The sequence below is a fragment of the Chanodichthys erythropterus genome, chromosome 16 (genome assembly GCF_024489055.1).
Source record: "Chanodichthys erythropterus isolate Z2021 chromosome 16, ASM2448905v1, whole genome shotgun sequence".
NCBI lineage: Eukaryota > Metazoa > Chordata > Actinopteri > Cypriniformes > Xenocyprididae > Chanodichthys > Chanodichthys erythropterus.
Window position 1 is genome coordinate 21,008,254 of NC_090236.1, and position 22,543 is coordinate 21,030,796.

Consider the following 22,543-nt stretch of genomic DNA (forward strand, 5'->3'; position numbering starts at 1 on the left):
TTTCTATGAATGAGAGCGTTTCCCTTGTTTATGATAATAAAGTTTCACCATGCAAAGAATGCAAATGACACCCCATCTGGGTTTGATTTGTAAATAAATTATATGCAAGTCTTTCTCAATTTACCAAAAAAAATGCATACTGCGCTAGGGACCTTTATGTATGCGTGTGAGAAAGGGAGACGTTGGTACTACGCCTCAGCTCTGAACATTTGTTGATTTTATTTTAGAAATTGCACAGAACAAATTTAAAGAGTTATGTGTTAACGTGTTAACAACATCAAAATGAATTAACCTTGCTAAATAGATTGCATGTACTAACGTGCTACATTTGACAACCCTAAAAATTAAAAGTTTTATATGAACATTCATACTTTATATCTGTCATCTAAACACATGGCTTTGTATTACAGGGTTTTTAAGATTATGAGAACCTTATGAACTTAAGAAGTTCCTGTTTCAAAACAGATTCTCAACATTGACAATATTAGAGCTAGAGAGCTGGACCCCACTGAAGGGGCTCATCAGAACAGCAAACATGTGCTGTTATTTCTCATATGTTTAGAGACAGTCATAATGGCCTACCGGGCTCCTCTGTTTGCTTGCCAATGTTATCAGAAAACATTCCCAGCAGTTCTGTGTCTGATTTCAGCTCTTCGGAGAGGTCCACTAGAGGCTCCACAGAGTTCTCTGTGGATGCGGATAAAGCAGGAAAGTGATTATAAGGGCCTAATGATTGTTGTCATGTGTGTGGCTGTAGTAAGCGCACAACGCAGGAGATTCAGAGAAATAAAACAGTCTTTAATAATAAATCCAGGGAGAAATTTAGGAGAACACAACCACGTTAAACCATAGACAATACTGGACAAAGAACTAAGGAAACTAAGGGCTTAAATACACAAGGAGAGTTAATTAACCTGAACAGAAACAGGTGATGGATTAATCAGAAACTAATGACCAAGGAACAGGCAAAACGGAAGCAGGGAAAACTAAACCAAATTACGATGAAACTAAACAGATATAGACATAACCCTGACAATTGTACTCCAAAAAATTGGTCTAAATTGTGGCGACAAATTTAAAGGCAACATGAAATTGCACTCTCAACCCATTTTACTTTCCCTAAGAGGACATTTCTGAGTGAATCCGCCAGCACCCATACCAGGAATGTGAGTAAAGAATGTAAATGGGGTCTATTTAAATTTCATATTGACTTTAAGGGAAATACTTCTATAAATCAGACTGGGTATGAATGTCAAATGGAAAAAAATATGAAAACAGAAAGAGATGTGTGTGTGTGTGTGTGATTGCACCAGTAACTATGAGTAACGTACGTGCTGCTGCTACTGCTTTACTGGGCAGCGGTGCCGCCGACGCACTGAGTGATGCATTTGACAACGGCTTCATCTGATTGGCCGTGAGCTGTTTCCTGTCTCGGTCATCTTCTAGCAGCCGTGTGGTTTCCTGTCTGCTCTGCTTGCTCTTGTCCAGCAGGTCTTTCCCAAAAAAGGCCTCCTTTAAGAGAAGAGATTGGAGTCAGAGTACTTCAGTATAAAATGTGCAAGGTGACTGATTTGTCAATCTAGTAAGATGATATGGGTTTTAAAAAATTATGGCTTTCATAAATTGAGTAATAACTGTTCAGACTAGTGGTCAACCATTATGGGTTTTTCAGCGGTGAATGCTGATGCCAATATCTAAAGAGTATCTCATGGCCCATAAAATGCAGATACTGCATATAATACAATTTAATGATAGCAAAAAAAAGATGTACATGAAAATGTAGCAAGTCAATAATCCTTTATGCTACGGAATATTTGAAAAAGGAAAATATTTATTACCCATGACCTACTTCTGTAAATCAAACAAGTGGATACAGATCATTTGAAGGAAGCCATATATTAGATTAGCCAATATAACAGTCAGGGTTTCCACATTTTTATGACCTTTAAAAAGGTCATAAACTGACTATATATATAAAATTCAGACTAATATGCTAATGAATCATTCAGACTGATTCCTGTGAACTGTTTTTGGCTTTAATTACAAGAAATTAATGATTTTATTCATGAAGGATGCACTATATTAATCAAAAGGAGTAATGAAATTAATAATTACTCAAGGCATTGAGTAATGATGCTGAAACCTCATCTTTTCTTATAAAAAAATAAATTACATTTTAAAATAATTCAGCATATTGTTTTAAATTGTAATACTATTTCACAATATTACTGTTTATTGTACTTCTGATCAAATAAATACAGCCTTGGTGAGCATGAAAGACTTTGAATATTATTAATATTTATAATATATTTATTTTTAAAAATATTTGCATGATTTTTTTCTAAATTTCCAATTTCCCAGTGCTGGAACACAACAATATTGCACTTCGGATGATCATGACATTCAAAGCAAAGTGAGGAATACTCAAATCACATTGTACTGTTATCATTTCTAATGAAAGTATTGTTTATAGAGTATCTTTTTTGGGTACAGTGGAGATTTTCCAGACGGCTCTGTGTTTGTCTGAGCTGACTGTCTGGCAATGAAGCTCTGGCTTCTCATATGGTGTTACACTGAACTGACTGTCACGTTGTGGGAGCCCCTCAAATGAGCTCATGTTTCATCCCGTCTCGTACCAGTCCAGCGCAGTCCCGCAGGACGCACGATCTACGAAGACGCATGCCGCTGCACGTGTGCACGGCAATAACAGGAACAAGCATGAAAACAACAAGCGTGCGGTATCGGCCGTAATATGGCCCAACACACTGCCTGTTCTGTCATTTCAGCTCAGCTGACCTGACAGCCTCCAGCTCCCAGCGACCTGCCTGCCTGAGACATTAAAAGCCTCCATTTTCAATAATTGATTTGAAGTGGCTCTTCTGAGAAGCACCTTTAGGGTGGATTCTCTCAATGATGATGCAGGAGCTAGCAAGAACAGCTAGCATTAGCTCAACCATCCAATTACGTCATTCCTATCCCATCCGTTCTTGGTTTCTAGGGCTGGCCGATATGATGGTGGTAATACAACGTGTGATGGTATAGATTTTGCCAAAGTCACGTGATTTCAGCAGTTTGGCGGTTTGACACGCGATCTGAATCATGATTCAACACGCTGCTTCATAACGCTCCGAAGCTTAATGAAGCAGTGTTTTGAAATCGCCATCACTATATAAGCCGTTATTTATTTTTTTGCCGCACCAAAAATATTCTCGTCACTTTATAATATTATTATTGAACCACTGTACTCACATGAACTGATTTAAATATGTTTTTAGTACATTAATGGATCTTGAGAGAGGAAATGACATGGCTGGCTATGCAGGCCTCACTGAGCCATCAGGTTTCATTAAAAATATCTTAATTTGTGTTCTGAAAATGAACGAAGGTTTATGGGTGTAGAATGGCTTGAGAGTGAGTTATAAATTACTTTATTTTCATTTTTGGGTCAACTAACCCTTAAATTTGTTTCATAATAGTAGTTTTACGGATTTGAATCAATGTTTTTTTGCATTTAACAGTGGTGAGCTTAATCATTATTCATGTTATGAATCTTTTTTTGTTTGCATCCATCATGATCCAGATAAAGAGGAAATTATCTGACAAGATGATGTGCCTTTCATTAGTATACACAATTGTACAAACATTTGAGGGTTTTTTTCTCTGTTCATCAAGGTTGAATTTTTTTTTTCAGAATACAGTAAAAACTGTAACATTGTGAAATACTTTTAGCATTTTTAAAAAAAAAAAACTTTTTTCTATTGTAATGTATTTTAAAATGTATTCCTGTGATGCAAAGCTAAATTTTCAGCATCATTACTCCAGTCTTTAGTGTCACATTATCCTTCAGAAATTATTCTAATATGATGATTTGGTGCTCAAGAAACATTTCTTAATATTATTAACAGTGTTGAAAACAGTTGTGCTGCTTATTTTTGTGGAAACCATACGTTATTTTCAGGTACATTTTGTGACATTACAAATGTCTTTACTGCCACTTTACTACCACAATAAATGTTGAAAACTGAAGTATTAGTTTCTTTCTTTCTTTCTTTCAAAAAAAAAAAAAAACCCTGAACCCAGAACTTTCGAAAGGTAGTGTAATTCACAGGTAAAATTCTAACTAATTCTGTTACATTTCCAGCAAAAATACTGTATTGTGATTTACAGATTGACCATGATATAAAATTACCCATACTATGATGTAACATTTTTATCATACCATCCAGCCCTTATGCTTTCTGACATAAATTTATAAGCATGCAAGTGAATGCAAAAGAAGTCTAGGACAAACTCTTAAGAGTTTGTTGTAACTTTCAAACATCAGTTTGAGACTAACGACAGGAGGTTGAGCTGGAAAAATGACATCATCTCCCTAAGAGTCCACATGTCAAACTCAGCTAGACAAGCTCCCAGCTCACCTAGCAGAGTGCTCTAAAGTCTACTAAAAGCTGTGGCATCTCCCAGCGCATCTGTAGCAGTTGCCCAGTGACATCCTTGGAATTGACTTGAGCTAAAGCGAGCATTGGCTGAAAAGTTGCAATTGAGTTCAGAGGACTGCAGCTTGGAAATTATCTCATATTGTGTGGCCTGTTTCGGAGAGATGTGCTACAGCTTTTCCAAGTGAATGTGACTTATGATTTTTACCTTGTGGATGAAAAACATTGGGTTCCGTTTAACCCAATCCGTAACTTGGGGATGGGCTGACAACCAGCCAGAACACCTTAGCATAGTGATGATGTTTACCACTCACATTGTCTTTAAAATGTAGTTAATCAATTATATTTTAAAATGTTAAAGAGTAGATAATTTGACCTCAAAGATCTCAAAGGTTGACAATGAGCCAGACCTGTAGGTAAGTGGGGAAAGCCTCCTCCAGTTTTGTCTTCTTTTTCCTATAGCGTTTCCGTATTTTAACCTCAGGATTGTCGGGAAAATCAGACAAAGGATGTTTTTCATCAATTGGAGTGTCAGGTGCTTGGTCACCCCAGCCTATCAGAACAGAAAAGAAAAAACATATTTATTACACATGCATTTACACCTAAAAAGCAATATACAGCATCTACATCAATGCAATATATTTTTGTTGTAATAATAACTTCTTATGTTAATCAACAGATCAGTCTAGATTAAGGGTGTCAAATATATGGCAATCAGGATGAGCCCAATCCAGCTTTATGCACTTATGCAGTGGTTGTGGACATTTGACAGCAGTTGATACATTCAAAAAGACATTAAAAAATAGGCATATAAAGACTGAAGATTGACTTAAGCTTCAACATAAGCTACCAGCAAGTCATCTTGCTGAAAGTGCTGAATGATACTCACCCTCATCTTTGCCTTGCAGGGTCTCAGAGCCAGTGGAGTCCTTCCTGACCAAGGCCGGTTTGGTTCTGCCCGGACCTGTCCGGTTCCTCTGTCTGACCATGAAACCTCCAATACCTGAGTAAAATCAGAAACTCCTCAATATTAACATTTCAAATGAAATGCTGTATCACTTCTGCTGAAATCTTGTACAAGTGGTACACGTTGTCTAACATTTCAAATTCGGATTGGACTTCCGATTGTAATCAGAATACAATGCTCCATGTAAACGCACCAACTAACTGATATTTTTGTATCCAAGCAGTCATTCATTATGTTTTGGAATAGACTGCCAATGTATAGTTAATAACTTCTGATACAGTGGCACAGAAATTAATTTTTAAAAATTAAAATAAAAAAATAATTAATACATTTATTTGATTTATTTATCAATTAAGAAATAAAAAAATAAAAGAAGAGAAGCTCTGTGCCTTTTACTCAATTCCTTTTTCTGTTCACGCATAATTGTATCAAGTACAATCGTGCAAAAAATTCCAGCAGACCTGGCAATGCTGCACTATGGACAATTATAACGAGAAATGCTCTTGTGCAAGGGAAACTATGTTAGATTCTACTCTCACCTGGGCGATAGGGCTTCCTCTTCCTCTTCTTGCAGGCATCTGTGTCTTTAGAGTCATCTTCTGCTGTGGCCTCTCTTTCAGGACTGGAGTCTGACTTCCCCTCACCGTCCACCATCTCCCCTTCTGCTGCAAAACACACACAGGCAAACAAATATACACAAAGCTGTCAGGAATCACACACAGGTAAGCAAACCACGATCCAGACCACAAGATAAAAAACTGTAATATGAGACACTTTAATATGTTTTACGCAACAGGTTCAGACAACTGCAGTCCATCTGTGCTAAAAATAACATTTCAAATCACTATAATGAGCTGCCTAGCTAGATAACTAGTTTTATGGCATCATAAGTGCACTCCCAATGTGAAGACTGTTTTAAATTGTAGGTAGAAAAATTACACCACCTTCTAGAATACCTAATTTTCCTCTTAATTGGAGCCACGATCACATGGATCCTTTATGGATAATTCCAATGCTTTTCCATGAACTCACCAAAACATTCAAACATTCAAAAGATGAAAGAAATTATATACAGTGGTGGTCAGAATTATTGGCACCCTTGGTAAATATGATCAAAGATGACTAAAAATAAATCTGTATTATTTATCCTTTTGATCTTTAATTCATAAAATTAGCAGAAATCGAACCTTTCATTGAAGGAAAAGAATTGAAAGTGGGGGAAAGTCACATTATGAAATAATTGTTTTTCACCAAAACACATTGGCCACAATTATTGGCAACATTTTATTTTACATTCAATATTTTGCATAATAACCTCCTTTTGCCAAGATAACAGCTCTGAGTCTTCACCTATAATGCCTGATGAGTTTGGAGAACACCTGACATGAGATCAGAGACCATTCCTTCATGCAGAATCTCTCCAGATCCTTCAGATTCCAGCTCCATGTTGGTGCTTCTTCTCTTCAGTTCACTTCACTCATTTTCTAGATTGTTCAGGTCAGGGAACTGGGATGGCCATGGCAGAAGCTTCATTTTGTGCTCAGTGACACATTTTTGTGTTGGTTTTGATGTTTGTTTTGGATCATTGTCCTGATGGAAGATCCAACCACTGCCCATTATTGGATTTCTAGCAGAAGCAGTCAGGTTTTGATTTTTTATCTGTTGGTATTTGATAGAATCCATGATACCATGTATCTGAACAAGATGTCCAGAACCTCCAGCAGAAAAACTGGCCCACAACATTAAAGATCCAGGAGTATGTTTAACCGTGGGCATGGGGTACTTTTATCCATGTGTGCACCAAACCCATCTGGTGAGTTTGCTGCCAAAAAGCTCTTTTTTTAGTTTTATCTGACCATAGAAGCCAGTCCTGTTTGAAGTTCCAGTATTGTCTGACAACTGAATATGCTGGAGATTGTTTCTGGATGAGAGCAGATGATTTTTCTTGAAACCCTCCCGAACAACTTGTGGGAATGTAGGTGCTGTTCGATCATTTTTTTAGGCTTTCTGAGACTCAAGCCTCAACTAATCTCTGTAATTCTCCTGCTGTGATCCTTGGAGAGTCTTTTTCCACTCAAACTTTCCTCCTCACTGCGCATTAGGACGATTTAGACACACATCCTCTTCCAGGCAGATTTGTAAGATCTTTAGTTGATTGGAACTTCTCAATTATTGCCCTGATAGTGGAAATGTGGATTTTCAATGCTTCAGAAAATTTCTTACAGCCACTTTCTATTTTGTGAAGCTCAACAATCTCTTGCTGCACATCAGAACTATATTCTTTGGTTTTACTCATTGTGATGAATGATTAAGGGAATTTGGCCTTTGTGTTTCCTCATGTTTATACTCCTGTGGAACAGGAAGTCATGGCTGGACAATTTCATGTTCATGATCACCCTGGTGTACCAAAAAATGTAAATATGAATGGGGATATACTTCAGAGATATTTTACTCATAAAAAAAAATTCTAGGGGTGCCAATAATTGTGGCCAATGTGTTTTGGAGAAAAACATTTATTTCATAATGTGATTTTCCCCCCACTTTCAATTCTTTTCCTTCAATGAAAGGTTAGATTTCTGCTAATTTTATGAATTAAAGATTTATTTTTACAGTCATTTTTGATCATATTTATCAAGGGTGCCAATAATTCTGACCACCACTGTAATATAAATCAAATAATATGCATAGACGCCGAGGTCTGAATTAAAAAAAAAGCATTTATTTTAGATTTAAGGCATTATGTTAGGTTGTGAACCCCTTAAAACTGCATCTCTTAATTCGCTTATCATCCACGGAAATATAACTACTGCAAAAAAAGTAAAAAAGGTCGAAATGTAAGAAGCAGTACTTTTGGTGTCGTCAATGTCTCCATCTCTGGAGAGTTCAGTCTGTGGGTCTGGAGGAGTCTGCAGCACGGCCACACTGTTCTGGTTTATGATCTTCAGTTTGAGTTTGGGTTTGGAGCGTCTCCGGCGAGAGGCTGCATTGGCGAGACTCTGTAGCTGGGACAGACCAGACTCCGTGAGACAAACACCGTCCTGGGTGTACGTCCTCGACAGGTCTGTGGAACAGAAACATAGAGGAACCTCATTCGAAACACGAAGAACCGACTCAAAATAATGATTCACTCTCAACTTGTACATTATTATGGCCTGTGATAAAGATTTACTCTACAAAAAAATAATATCTAGTTGATTAAATATTTCATATCAAAGCATAACCAGAAACATTTATATTCAATATAGAAATTTTGGTAACAATAGATTCCATTAGTTAACGCATTAACTAACAATAAGCAATTCATCTTTGTTAACGTTAGTTAAAAATACTATTATTTGTTAGTTCATGTCAGTTCAGGTCCGTTAAATGACATTAAAAGATAAAATCTTTGATTTAAATAATGTATTAGTAAATGTTGAAATTAACATTACCTAAGATAAAGACTAAGATTTTTTCTTTGTTAGTTCATGAACCTTATTGTAAAGTGTTAATATAAATTCCATTACTTTTAAATGATAATAATCTGCCATTTTTATAATTCTGTTAAAAAAATGTTTTAGTAAATTACATCAACTTTACCAGGATCTCGTGTTTTTGTAAATCTCTGTGGCATAAGAACAGACTCGACTAAATCCAAACTGGATTTGGCCGGCATTCCAGGTGCTGTGTAATGAACACAAATACACAATATCAACCAAAAAAAAAAAAAAAAGATTTATAAATATAAAACAGACTGTGCTAAAGCAATGGTTGTGTTTACCAGGAGAAAGAGGGGTCTGGCCTTGGCACAGACTGCAGTCAAAGCTGGTATCTGCAATCTTCTCCACTTCCTCCTCCGAGTGGATCCCCTGACACGAGGCATGCATCCACCTGCAGACACGGAAACGGCATATTTGTGCTACGGATATATTGCTATATATAGTAACTGTCTAGCAATCACTATTTTAACATCATATCAAATACTGTGAAATATTAAATGTTGTACATTTTTATATATATTATTTTGCATGGGCCAGCATCTCTTCCTCAGAAAATGCATCCAGTAGGTTTTATAATGTTTCATGGCAGTGATTTGCTGAGTTGAATGGAATCCAAGCACACCAGCAGGTACACGCACAGCCCAGACCCAAAGTGCTGGACAGCAGCTCACCTGTCACACTGGCGGCACTGCAGGATGATCTCCTCCTCATTGTAGTCCTGCTGGCATAGTGGGCATGATGCCAGGCTGGCACAAGGGGCACACTGAGTGTAATTATTCTGCCACTCACACCTCAGACCCGCAGACGTGGCGCCGCACTGCGTACAGGACACACACCTGTGGGAGGTCAAATCAGACACAATGACATTAATCACCAACCACGCGGCTCCACCAATTTTACCAACCTAATAACGGCTCACATCAATACAAGACAAGTAAAATAATTCTCATAATAATTCTCATAAATAAAAGTCATTAAAATATGATTTTGTTATAAAAATGTACTCCATTGTAACTAGCAAGTAGAATAGTTTTGCAAGACTATGTCAAAAATTATGGTTATCATCCATTATATTATTTTGAATATGCATTTAAATAGCAAAGAGCAAATTGTGAAACAATGTGGAATACCATTTGCATTTCCAGCTCCCATTGGGCACATTCTGCAAGGGCGGGTCTAAGCAGTAGGTATGGTAGCTGATGTCACAATCGTCACAGAGCAGCAGACGTCCCGGGTCACTGGCCTGACCACACGCCTCACACACGGTACACTCCAAACACCGCCAGCCTTTACTCAACACCACCTTAGTGATCTGACAACCAATACATGACATTTAACATAAGGCAGCATGAATATGATGAGAGGACTTTCCATAAGAAACGAAAGAACACAGCAGTTTTTAGTATTTTTTTTTGTTTAAAAAAAAAAAAAACAGTGTAGCTTTTATATATTTTGAAAAATGTTTCGACTGTATTTGTCCATTCAATGAAAGGGGTCAAAAACAACACTGTACCCAATTAACTTCAAGGACAAAAGAACATTGAGATATTTTTGACCATAACTTTTGTGTTCCACAGAAAAAAAAAGAATTTTGATATCAGTCGATTAAAATAAATAAAATAAAATAAACTAATTAATCTCACATTTTTCTGTAATTAATCGTGATCAACATTAAACTTCGTTAATATGATTATACTGTAATAATTTCACATTTAATCTCCAAATTAATGTAGAGACAACATAAAGACGAACATAAAGAGAAGTATATTTTAAATATTTGGTCTAATAGGTAGGAAATATAGGCCTACAGTAAGTGAATATAGTGATCAAACACTTCACAGTCTTCATTGTATAAATTATAAATTAAATATAGATTAATCCTAATTAAAGCTACAGAAGTTCAGTCAAGAGCAGTGAGTGATTTTCTCTGATTAACATACTTTGATTAACATTAATAACAGACATCACAGCAGCAGGTTTGTTAGGCTGCTGTCACTTTAAGATCTGCTGCTGCCGTACATGATGCAGATCATTTAACATTAATTTAAGTGATTTAAGACTGTGCTTATGAGGATACTCGACAAAGCTGACATTTTAGCATACTTTTATGAGAACTCAATGTGGCCGTGCGCTGTCTGAATCGGCTATCTGTGCGCATGAGTCCTGTGCGTGTCTGTCACACAGACAGGAGATTCACAGACAGCGTGACAGTACAGATTTAAGTTAATCGCATGCGTTAACGAGCTAATTTTGATAGCCCTAATATTTATGGATCCTTGCAGAATAAAAGTTAATTAAAAAATGTATTACTTATGATTTAAAACAATAACAAATGCTTAAATATATCAATGCGGAGTTGATTGTTACCTTATAGTCTCCTTAAGTAATTTCAATGCTATATTGGTTTGTAGCTTAGGAATATATATATATATATATATATATATATATATATATATATATATATATATATATATATATATATATATATATATATATATATCCTTAAGCAATTTCATTCAATTCATTAATTAAAGTTACCATCATCACCTCCAACACATTTAGAAAAAGGGAAAGATATAATGGCCTTATCCTGTTAAGTGTTCTTTTGTGCTGTGGCGCTGAAATATGCTCACCTTTATGTTAACACAGAAAGGGTGGTAACACTGTCCGCACTGAGCACAGGCCAGGAGTCGACCCTCCACACCCTGTCCAAAACTTCCACACACTACACACATATCCTAAGGAAACGAAAACACACACAGAATACCACTGTAAGAGAGCAGCAGACTCCACACATATGGCTGTAAGTAGCACCGACTGCTCAGAAACATTCACTTTTACCTGTTTCAGTGTGAACGTGTCTGTACTAGAGAAAATCACCACTGTATTGTGCATAGCGTTTTCCTCTTCGTCCTTGAATGTGCACATTGGTTCCATGATGTTTATCTGCAGAGATACAAACATACCATACAAATAAATGGAAAAACAGTCGCACTATAGTAACATATCCACATATCAGAACAAACCATGAAGTAGCTGACAGATAATGTGACATACTCCTGGTGTTGGGATTGGAGGGACTCCATTTTTCATTCTGGCACGGCCACGTCCTCCCCGGCCTGTGACACCCGAACCCCTGGGCCGCCTCCTGCCGGGGAAGCCAGATCCTCGGCCCTGCAGACATGACAAAGATACCATCAGGGTCATCCTTGCTGGCAGAGATTGATTCTCATCGAAAAGATGGAGCTAAAGGATTTAGTTTATGGATTAGCTTCTACTTTGCCCACTAGGAGCTTCCAATAGCTAGCAGTAGTTTTATAAGTGTGCTATATATATATATATATATATATATATATATATATATATATATATATATATATATATATATATATATATATATATAATGTGTAAAAAAAAAGTTAAATTGCAGGTGCTTATACATATGTAATTACACTGTAATAACATTATTCACTGACTGTTTGTGATGGGTTCATTTCACATCTCTGCAACAGATCACAGATAGTTTTTAAATATAGGGATCTAACCTCTTTTCTATGAATACACATGACCATCTTGTATAATGGATAAGTATTTAACTAAAATAATTTATAGACTTTTTAAAAGTTTGGGGTCAGTATTTTTTTTCAAAGAAATTAATACTTTTATTCAAGCAAGTATGTATTAAACTGATCAAAAGTGATGTTAAAGTACAAAAATATATATTCAAATAAATGCTGTCCTTTTAAACTTTTAATTATTAGAAAAAATCCTTTTGTGGTTTCCACAAAAATATTAGGCAGCACAACTGTTTTCAATATTGATAATAATAAGAAGTGTTTATTGAGCACCAAATCAGCATATTAGAATGATTTCTGAAGGATCATGTGAAGACTCGAGTAATGATGAAAATGCAGCTTTGCATCATAGGAATAAATTACATTTTAAAATATATTCAAATACAAAGCAGTTATTTTAAATTGCAAATAAATGCAGCCTTGGTGAACATAATCTTCTTTCAAAAACATATATACAGTGGGTGCTGAAAGTATTCAGACCCCCTTAAATTTTTCACTTTTTGTTATATTGCAGCCATTTACTAAAATAATTTAAGTTCATATTTTCCTCATTAATGTACACACAGCACCCCATACTGACAGAAAATTGTTGACATTTTTGCAGATTTATTAAAAAAGAAAAACTGAAATATCACATGGTCCTAAGTATTCAGACCCTTTGCTGTGACACTCATATATTTAACTCAGGTGCTGTCCATTTCTTCTGATCATCCTTGAGATGGTTCTACACCTTCATTTGAGTCCAGCTGTGTTTGATTATACTGATTGGACTTGATTAGGAAAGCCACACACCTGTCTATATAAGACCTTACAGCTCACAGTGCATGTCAGAGCAAATGAGAATCATGAGGTCAAAGGAACTGCCTGAAGAGCTCAGAGACAGAATTGTGGCAAGGCACAGATCTGGCCAAGGTTATAAAAAAATTTCTGCTGCACTTAAGGTTCCTAAGAGCACAGTGGCCTCCATAATCCTTAAATGGAAGACGTTTGGGATGACCAGAACCCTTCCTAGAGCTGGCTGTCTGGCCAAACTGAGCAATCGGGGGAGAAGAGCCTTGGTGAGAGAGGTAAAGAAGAACCCAAAGATCACTGTGGCTAAGCTCCAGAGATGCAGTCGGGAGATGGCAGAGTGGCCAGACGGAAGCCTCTCCTCAGTGCAAGACACATGAAAAAAACACCTGAAGGACTCCAAGATGGTGAGAAATAAGATTCCCTGGTCTGATGAGACCAAGATAGAACTTTTTGACCTTAATTCTAAGCGGTATGTGTGGAGAAAACCAGGCACTGCTCATCACCTGTCCAATACAGTCCCAACAGTGAAGCATGGTGGTGGCAGCATCATGCTGTGGGGGTGTTTTCAGCTGCAAGGGCCGGGACGACTGGTTGCAATCGAGGGAAAGATGAATGTGGCCAAGTACAGGGATATCCTGGACGAAAACCTTCTCCAGAGTGCTCAGGACCTCAGACTGGGCCGAAGGTTTACCTTCCAACAAGACAATGACCCTAAGCACACAGCTAAAATAACGAAGGAGTGGCTTCACAACAACTCCATCAAACATCTTTCCCAAAAACCTCATGGCTGTATTAGATCAAAAGGGTGCTTCTACTAAATACTGAGCAAAGCGTCTGAATACTTAGGACCATGTGATATTTCAGTTTTTCATTTTTAACAAATCTGCAAAAATGTCAACAATTCTGTGTTTTTCTGTCAATATGGGGTGCTGTGTGTACAGTAATGAGGGGAAAAAATTAACTTAAATGATTTTAGCAAATGGCTGCAATATAACAAAGAGTGAAACATTTAAGGGGGTCTGAATACTTTCCGTACCCACTGTATATAAAATCTTACCAACCACAAACTTTTTTGCTCTTAAATATTTTAAGTACAAAAAAATTGTATTGACTACAGAAATTTCCTTGATTTTTGTATTTGCATAATTCCAATCCAAGTACATTTTTTAATGACATGAGCGTGGGATGAAGGTGGGGACTCTGTAAAAAGGATTTCAACTAAACTAAGGAAAGCTTTTTAACTATATGATAGTATTGCTATAGCTAAAAAACAAAATGTTAGTTCAGTACTTTGTTATATGATTTTACTAGATTAACAAACATGTCTGACAGGTGATTAAATGGATTGATAAAAGAAAGGCAAATGATGTAATGGTCCAAACGGTGTAGCCTTCAACTAATTTTCCTGTCATCTTGAAGTGAGTCAAACAAAAGAGAAGAGTAACCTCATCTTATTTCTCTATATACCACTTCAAAGAGCCTTTTTCAAACACTCTTGACAATTTAGTTCTTTTGCATTGACAGAACTGAAGCAATTTTAACTCAAGCAGGAAACGAGTGTCCAAAGTTTTCTTTTCTCGTTGTGTTTATATTTAATGAATGGTCTACCAGCTCAACTTTAATGCACTGTGATCAAATAACCAACCCAAACCAAACACGACTCTCCCTCGATTTAACTAGCTGTCATAGTGGAGCAACATTCCCCATAATGACACCAATTTTGGAGAGACTGTGACACTCTGTGTGAGATGGCATCTGAGGGAGCTGCCAACACGGCTATCAGGCTGTTGAGAGGCCTCGGCCGTGTTATTCCAGCGATTTCACTTCTATTACGCTGTCAGCGCGTTTCCTTTCCTCAGGGGCTGTGCCATTCTGACTGTCACAATGAAAACCCTTTCCAAGAATTACACTCCCTCCCTTCCCTCCCCCATCTACTGTTCTTCTCGCTGGACCGTAATTTCATTCGTTCTTTCAACTTCTGCCTCTGCCACTCAGACTTGATGTTTTTTAAATTGGTCTTTTCATCGTCTCTTTTATTCTACCTGACTTTACAAAAAGAACTGTGGTGGTACCATGATGCAGTGATGGTACTGGATAGTAATACCACGGTACTGTGATGTAGCTTTACCCTGACACAGGACTAGGCGATGCTGTTAAATTACTTTTCAGCTCCTATTGTTTCATATTCGAGATGCGTCAATATTCATTTATTTGTTCCTGAACAGTTTAAAGTGGTGATTACAATTTCACCATTATTTTTAATTAAATTTCATTTAAATGTTAATAATTATAATAAAAAATTCTAAATTTAGAATTTTTTATTGTAATTATTAACATTTCAATGAAATTTAATTAAAAATAATGGTATATATTATATATATATATATATATATATATATATTAGGCTAGAGACCTGAAATATCACTTCTTTATTGTTATGGTCAAGTTTTAAAATATATTTATTTAGATATTTATATATATAATATTTGATAACACTATAGATATATAGTAGATAACCAGTTAAGTATGCATAATTACATGCAACTAACCATAAACCAAACCCTAATCCTAACCCTATAGTACATATTTTTAATTAATATTACACAGAAAATAGAGTATAACCTAATATTTCATAAAAGTCATATCATTACTTTTAGTTAATGTTAATTATAAACACTATTACTAAAATGCAAAAATATAATTTTATTCAATCAAATAAACTAAACAAAACCTAAAAAACAGAAAATTGCCATCAAATTAAGGTGTATCGCATCATCAGCTATTTCTAGTGTACTCGAAATATTAATAGTTACAATTAAATTACTATTCTTTCTATATATATATATATATATATATATATATATATATATATATATATATATATATATATATATATATATATACATACATACATATACATACATACACACATCAGTTAGTTTGTACTTAAAATTATTCTGAATTTACAAATAGTAATTCAGAAAAAAAAACATATGTTTGATGAACAAATATTTATTTGTTAGTGAAAGAGGCCCATTTTTGCTGAATTTCATTATCAGCAAATCACTGCAAATATATAGTGAATATTTAATATAACACTCGCTCCTATAAAGGCAAAGAATTACCACCTTATTCATATATAATGAAGTAATTGTTTCCATTCCATTAATTCCTTTTATTTATTCTTAAATCCTATAACTTATTCTTCCTTTTCCCCTGCTTCTTCTCCATCATAATCTCTCAGTAGATGCTATTTTTTCAGTGACCCTTCACATGTGGCAAATACTATCCAACATGCTCATTGTCAAGACATGATAATGCAATCGGACCTGGTCTGGCCCCCTGCCCAGATGATTATCCGGGTGGATCCAGCAGCTCAGGAACAGATGGACCTGTAGGCCAGCGAGACTCCTAGCAGAACCAACATTGCCACTGCGCGGCCCCCTGACCCCTCAACATGCAGCACATCTGCTCCTACCCATGGGCTACGGCTCACAACGTGAATACGTTCATAACTCATTTTCATTCATTAGCCCAAGTTAAACTGGGTTCATAGAAAGAAAAGCAATGTGCATGCTGGGAAAAAAATGGTTAGTCAACAGACCATGTTAGCTGTTGTTTCTGACATGAAAAATGCAGCACAGTTTTTGTCTCGCTAAAACCCAAATCAAAGCTGTCCAAGAAGAGCATTGTTATGACTACGTTTTCAATGTGTTGGCCCTGCAGCAACTCTAATATTTTCTGCATGAAAAGTCAAGGGTCTGGTGTGGTTTACATTTCATACATCTGTTATTTACTAGCTCTTGCTTTTCTTGAAAATTACTATGTATTCCTATTACTTCCTATTGCTTGAAAATCAATATTAACACTAGGGTCGCCCCCTAATAGTAGACAAACCATTAGTTGACCAAAATTATATTAGTTGCCTAGTCGCAGGGGGAAAAAAAATCCACAGGAAGTGGTGAAGTCACACCGTCTGTGACAAACAGATCGTTAACAGCTGATCTATGTGGTAATTACAGTACATCTATCATTCATCGACCTCAAATATGGCTTATCTCCTGAAACAAGTAAGTAGTAGCAACTTTACATGGCCGCTCACTTTAACGTTAACCTACAAAAAATGTGGGCTATGCAAGTGTTTGTGCGGAGTGTGAAAGCTGAAAAGTAATGCGCTTACTGCATGACATCTAACATGGAAGCGCCGGTGCGGTCACTTGCATTTAAAACACTACATTTTTAATCATACAGATAAGAGTAATACATATTTTGAATGTGTGAAGAGTCTACTTTTATTTGTGTGCACTCACAATAACAACAAAATGTTATAATGTATACAGGGTACGCTTTCTGCCATCTCTTTCTGTGAAAAAAACAAAAACAAAAAAACGAAACTCCGTGTAAACTTGCCTCACAGACATGAAAATATATCTATAGAAATCGAAATGTCTACTTTTAAATTAACCTATTCAAATGGAAATATATTATTATATAATTATAATGTATATAATAAAATTGGTATTTTGTATTTAATTGATAAACTATATTAACATTTATAAAATAAATAAATAAGTACATAAAGGAAGGGAAGCCCATCAACTGAAGGCGAGCCGAATCGGCTATTTCCAGTATAGATTGCTTCATTGACTATAATGAGAACAATTTAGTATCGTCATGTCGCAAAGTTGTAGCTGAACTTCCACCTGAGGGCTGTGTAATATTTAGCTGTATTTACCACACGGATTATCCAGGCGGCCATGCTGTGGGGCTGCCTGCTCTTTGGCCCGTCCCAGCCCTCAGTCGGGTCAAGGGACCATGAGGGGGAGCTCGGTCTGCGGGAGGCGCTCCATGCTCCCTGAAGATGGGGTGGGTTAGAGAGAGAGAGGAGGAGATGTGGGCGAGAACATGCAACAACTTAAATACAGCCAGCAAAGAAACATACAGATACATGCATGTACAAACAGACATGGTTAACAGAGAATGTGACACATTAGAGCTGTGAATGAACTAAAAACATGACATTTGAGACAAAGCGTTTCCTGAAAAAAATACATCTGATTAAATTGCTCTCAAACATGCAAACGAAAATCTTCCTTTTGATTAGAAGTACTGCTTCCAGGGCAAGACTGTTATCTTTCGGTATGCATAAAGTGAAAGACTGCATGCGCAAATGATGGAAAGGACCGGCGAAACAGAATCCTCCGCTCTAGGAAGATGACTGATGAAAAATGTCATCAGTGCCTTAAGAGACAATATTTAAAGGTCAAGTGTGTAGCTAAATGGAATTTAAAAAACAGAATTCAAACAGATTTAAGGCCTGAAAAGTTTGGGGTCGGTACGATTTTTTAAAATGTTTCTGAAGTCTTGTTAAAGCTCTTGAATGACTTTCATTTTTCTTGCTGTTAACAGACCTTTAGTCTGTGATTCGTTTCCCTTTTGCTTTTCATTCTTGGTGTGAACAGGCCTTTACTGTTGTAGAGAGGCCTGGCATCAGAATGCCTGTGCTACCTTTGTTGCCATGACAACAGAGACACTTGCTGTCTTGTTTACAAACGCATGTGATTATGTCAGCATGACAACACATGACTCGAGCACACAAAGGGTGCAAAAGAGCAGGCCTCTTACAGCCGTCTAATTCCTCTAATTAATCCGTTTGTGGCTATAAAGTTAATTAATACTTAGCGATCATCCGGAAATCACGATGATGGCTGTGAATTAAGACTTGCTCAATTAAAATGTAAAGCTGCCTGAAGTGAAATTAACACGTCTGTTTTTAACCAAATATGCAAATACGTGTATACGCTTGTTGAAATGTAGTTGCTCAAGGGAGTTGTTCTGAGGAGCATTCTGGGTGCATCTCTCTCCATGTCTGTCAGTAGAAACACTGTCTTGTTAGAAAGTATACTCAAGGAAGGTAGCCATCAAGGCACATCGATGTGATTGATTTTGGCTCCTTCGCTGCTTATGATTTCCCACAATTTTGTGCTTGTGATTCGGCGGTTGATGGAATGAATAAAAAAAAAAAATAAAAAAAATAAAAATCAGCAGACAGATCAGCTGAAAGCAGGACATTAATTCATAAATGTCCATTTCTTTCTTCTTTTTTTAAATTTATGATTAATTTTCTACTAAGAAAATAATTGTAGTCAATAAATATTCACTTGGTTATGTCTAAAGCTCACTTGAATTTTAAACTTCATTAGATCTAGAGTTCTGGATCATTAGACATGATGTTATTTTTCCCTGGAAGCCAGTCTGAATAAAACGGTCAGACTGCAAGGCAAATGCCCTCCGTTTTTCAGACACAGCCTTAGTGAATTAGAGGCTGTTTGGTTAACAGGAAAACACAATCAGAAACAGGATGTGATGAATGATGATCTGATGGCTGAGTATGACATGTATGTGAGAAGTCTGATGCTGAGATAATTCCCTTTGAATTAATATTTGAAGCCTGTGTCATCTCATAAAACGTTCAATTTATCACACATATTGTCTATAATAAAGCTTCCAACCATGGAAGTTCACATTTCCCATGTATTGTCTATTGTTATTTTGTTCTAGAATAAAATTAAACTTTTACATTCACCAATCAGCAATATTTCCAGTAAAGAGCATGTCTGTGTGATTAGACATATGGAAACACATTTAAGAGTAAAAAATGAAACAGCTAATCACAATAGTGTGGCATAATGTAGCAATTACAAGAAATAGTCACAATTCTGAAAAAATTATCAATTGTGAAAAAAAAGTCACAATTATGTGAAATAGCATCACAGTTGTAGGATATATTTTGAGATATTGTGAGAAACAAAGTCACGCTGACAAGAAATAAAGTTGCAATTGTGAGATATACGGTCACAATTACAGGAAACATTTTTGAAGTTTTGAGCTACCATGTCATATTGAGATAAAGTTGCAATTACAAGAAATATCATTGCAATTACGAGAAATAAATTCACAATTATGAGAAATAAAGTCACAATTGTGAGATATATGGTCACAATTACAGGACAAAAAAATTGCAATTGTGAGATAAAACGTCATTTTGAGAAAGTCACAATTACGAGAAATAAAGTTGCAAACATAAGAAATAAATTCACAACTGTGAGATATATGGTCACAATTGCATGAAACATTTTTGAAGTTTTGAGCTACCATGTCATATTGAGATAAAGTCGCTATTACAATAAATAACATTGTAATTATGAGAAATAAAGTCACAATTGATATATGGTCACAATTACAGGACAAATTGCAATTGTGAGATGTCATATTGAGATATAATGTTGCAATCATAAAAAATAAAATCACAACTGTGAGATATATGGTCACAATTACAGAAAAAAATTGCAAATTTGAGATGTCGTATTGAGAAATAACATTGCAATCATAAGAAATAAAGCCACAATTGTGAGATATATGGTCAATTACAAATTACAAGAAATAACGTAGTTGTGTGATAAAAAGCAGAAACTATAAGAAATACCTTTGCAATTGTGATATATAAAGTCAAATTATGAGATATAAGATAATTTCATGAGATATAAAGTCACATTATGAGAAATAAAGTCACAATTACAAGAAATAAAGTCACAGTTGTGACTTTGCTGTTGAGATCACAAATAACGAAACAGAATTGAGTTGGACACGCCGAAAAACACTGAACTGAACTGAATTGAACCGAACTGAATTTAATTGACTGTTTGAACCAAACCTTTTGCTTATTAATTAACCTACAAAAAGCTATCTGCAAACGATGAATTAAATAAACCACCACAGAACTGATCATAAAGTGTATGACTGACCTGCTTGACTCTGGGCCTTCCAGGTGAAAACTTCCTCTTAGAGATGGCTGGCTTGCCCATGCCGATTTTTGGAGTGAGTGGTATGAAGGTGGATGAAGGCACATTGCTAATGGCTTCTCCTGAGACAGCCTGGGCCAGGGCCTGGAGCTGGGACGCCCCCTGCCCAACTGAGGGTAATGCCTCAGGCTGCCTGCATGGAGGTTGCTGTAACGACGTCCTCTCCTCCACCAGTGAGCTCAGCTTTGCCAAGCATCGCTGATCAACATCCATAGAGATGTCCGTTTCCTCCGCGCAGCTCTCAGGAATAATGTTGTGCTGCTGCAACATAACATCCATTTCCTCCTGGCTTTGAACCACTGGCGTAGTCTTATCAGTACTAACCTCAGGCTCTACAGTAACTCCATGCGCCTTTGAGGAAGGTTCCTCTGTGAAGGAAACCTCCATGGGTTCTTCCTCGTGGGAAGTACAGGCTGGAGTTGGCTCTTTGGTGGGAGATAGGTTGGATTTCTGCTCCTCCAGGCAGGGCTTGCTGTCATCCTCATTTTTGGAAATGTTTTCCGTAAGCGTAGCTGACGTCTCTGGAAGCTCCTCTGTTTCAAAGGATGTCACAAGCTGCTGGACTGTGGACGTCTCTGGAGCTGAATCCAGTTTCTGCTCGTGTGGCTCTGAATCTTCAGGACCTTGTGTCTTATGAGGAGATGTAACTGCAACAGAAAATTGCAAAATGACTTTTCAAAGATTTAAAATATAATACACAGGGATTTTCTACTGCAGGTCAGAAGGTAAAATTTAACCATAATGTTATCATTTTAACAATACTGACCATACTGTCAAAATTTTATTAAGAAGTAGACTGTTTGGGCTTTTTTACTACTGCTTGATTCAGAGCACAAATATGATATAGAACTTTGCTAAATCTATCATAATTATAATGAATGCAGCTTTAATGGCAGATTTAAATGAAATATTAATTGAGAGATTTAATGGATTATTTGTACATTACACACTACAAAATAATTTAAAATGGGTTTGTAAATGTAATCAGGTGAATAAAAAAAAGAAAAGAAAAAAAATAAAATAAAATAAATGGCAGCCTTGTACATTTGGTCAGGTACAACAAAATGTATTTTGTTGGCATGTAAAAGCAAAGTGGACTATTAAGCATTAGAGAAAATGTTTTGCATTTAAATACATTCAATAATGCAAATTATATTATATTAATATTCCCTTAAATTAACCTTAAATTAAATGTACATTTATTCATTCAGGAGATGCTTTTATCCAAAGTGACTGCCAAAAAGGAAAAATACAAGCAATTTATCACACAAGCGCCATTAACAACATGCGATTTAATACTAAAGCAGGGTAGTACACAGCTAGAGAAGTCAAATACTATTTTTTTCTCCAATTTAAAATTTATTTGTAATTTATTTACAATTATACACTACGTGAATCAAACAAAGCACGTTTTTTTTTTTTTCTTAATCTT

At 36.1% G+C, this 22,543-nt stretch overlaps 1 protein-coding gene across 2 annotated transcripts in view; it reads right to left on the reverse strand.

Moving 5' to 3' along the window:
* Nucleotides 1-22,543, reverse strand: part of kmt2cb (lysine (K)-specific methyltransferase 2Cb) — a 124,769-nt gene that overhangs the window by 36,516 nt on the left and 65,710 nt on the right. Inside the window, exons 14-28 of one of the 2 annotated variants that reach the window (XM_067363962.1) lie at nt 21,055-21,758; nt 17,985-18,104; nt 11,940-12,056; nt 11,724-11,828; nt 11,516-11,620; nt 10,013-10,194; nt 9,554-9,718; nt 9,164-9,273; nt 8,983-9,066; nt 8,252-8,464; nt 5,943-6,065; nt 5,326-5,439; nt 4,847-4,989; nt 1,332-1,512; nt 583-687 (exon numbers count right to left, since the gene is read on the reverse strand). In XM_067363962.1, coding sequence (XP_067220063.1) covers nt 583-687; nt 1,332-1,512; nt 4,847-4,989; nt 5,326-5,439; nt 5,943-6,065; nt 8,252-8,464; nt 8,983-9,066; nt 9,164-9,273; nt 9,554-9,718; nt 10,013-10,194; nt 11,516-11,620; nt 11,724-11,828; nt 11,940-12,056; nt 17,985-18,104; nt 21,055-21,758 — 2,571 coding nt within the window. Of the gene's footprint in view, nt 1-582; nt 688-1,331; nt 1,513-4,846; nt 4,990-5,325; nt 5,440-5,942; nt 6,069-8,251; nt 8,465-8,982; nt 9,067-9,163; nt 9,274-9,553; nt 9,719-10,012; nt 10,195-11,515; nt 11,621-11,723; nt 11,829-11,939; nt 12,057-17,984; nt 18,105-21,054; nt 21,759-22,543 lie in introns of both variants that reach the window. The other variant, XM_067363961.1, reaches the window with a different exon arrangement.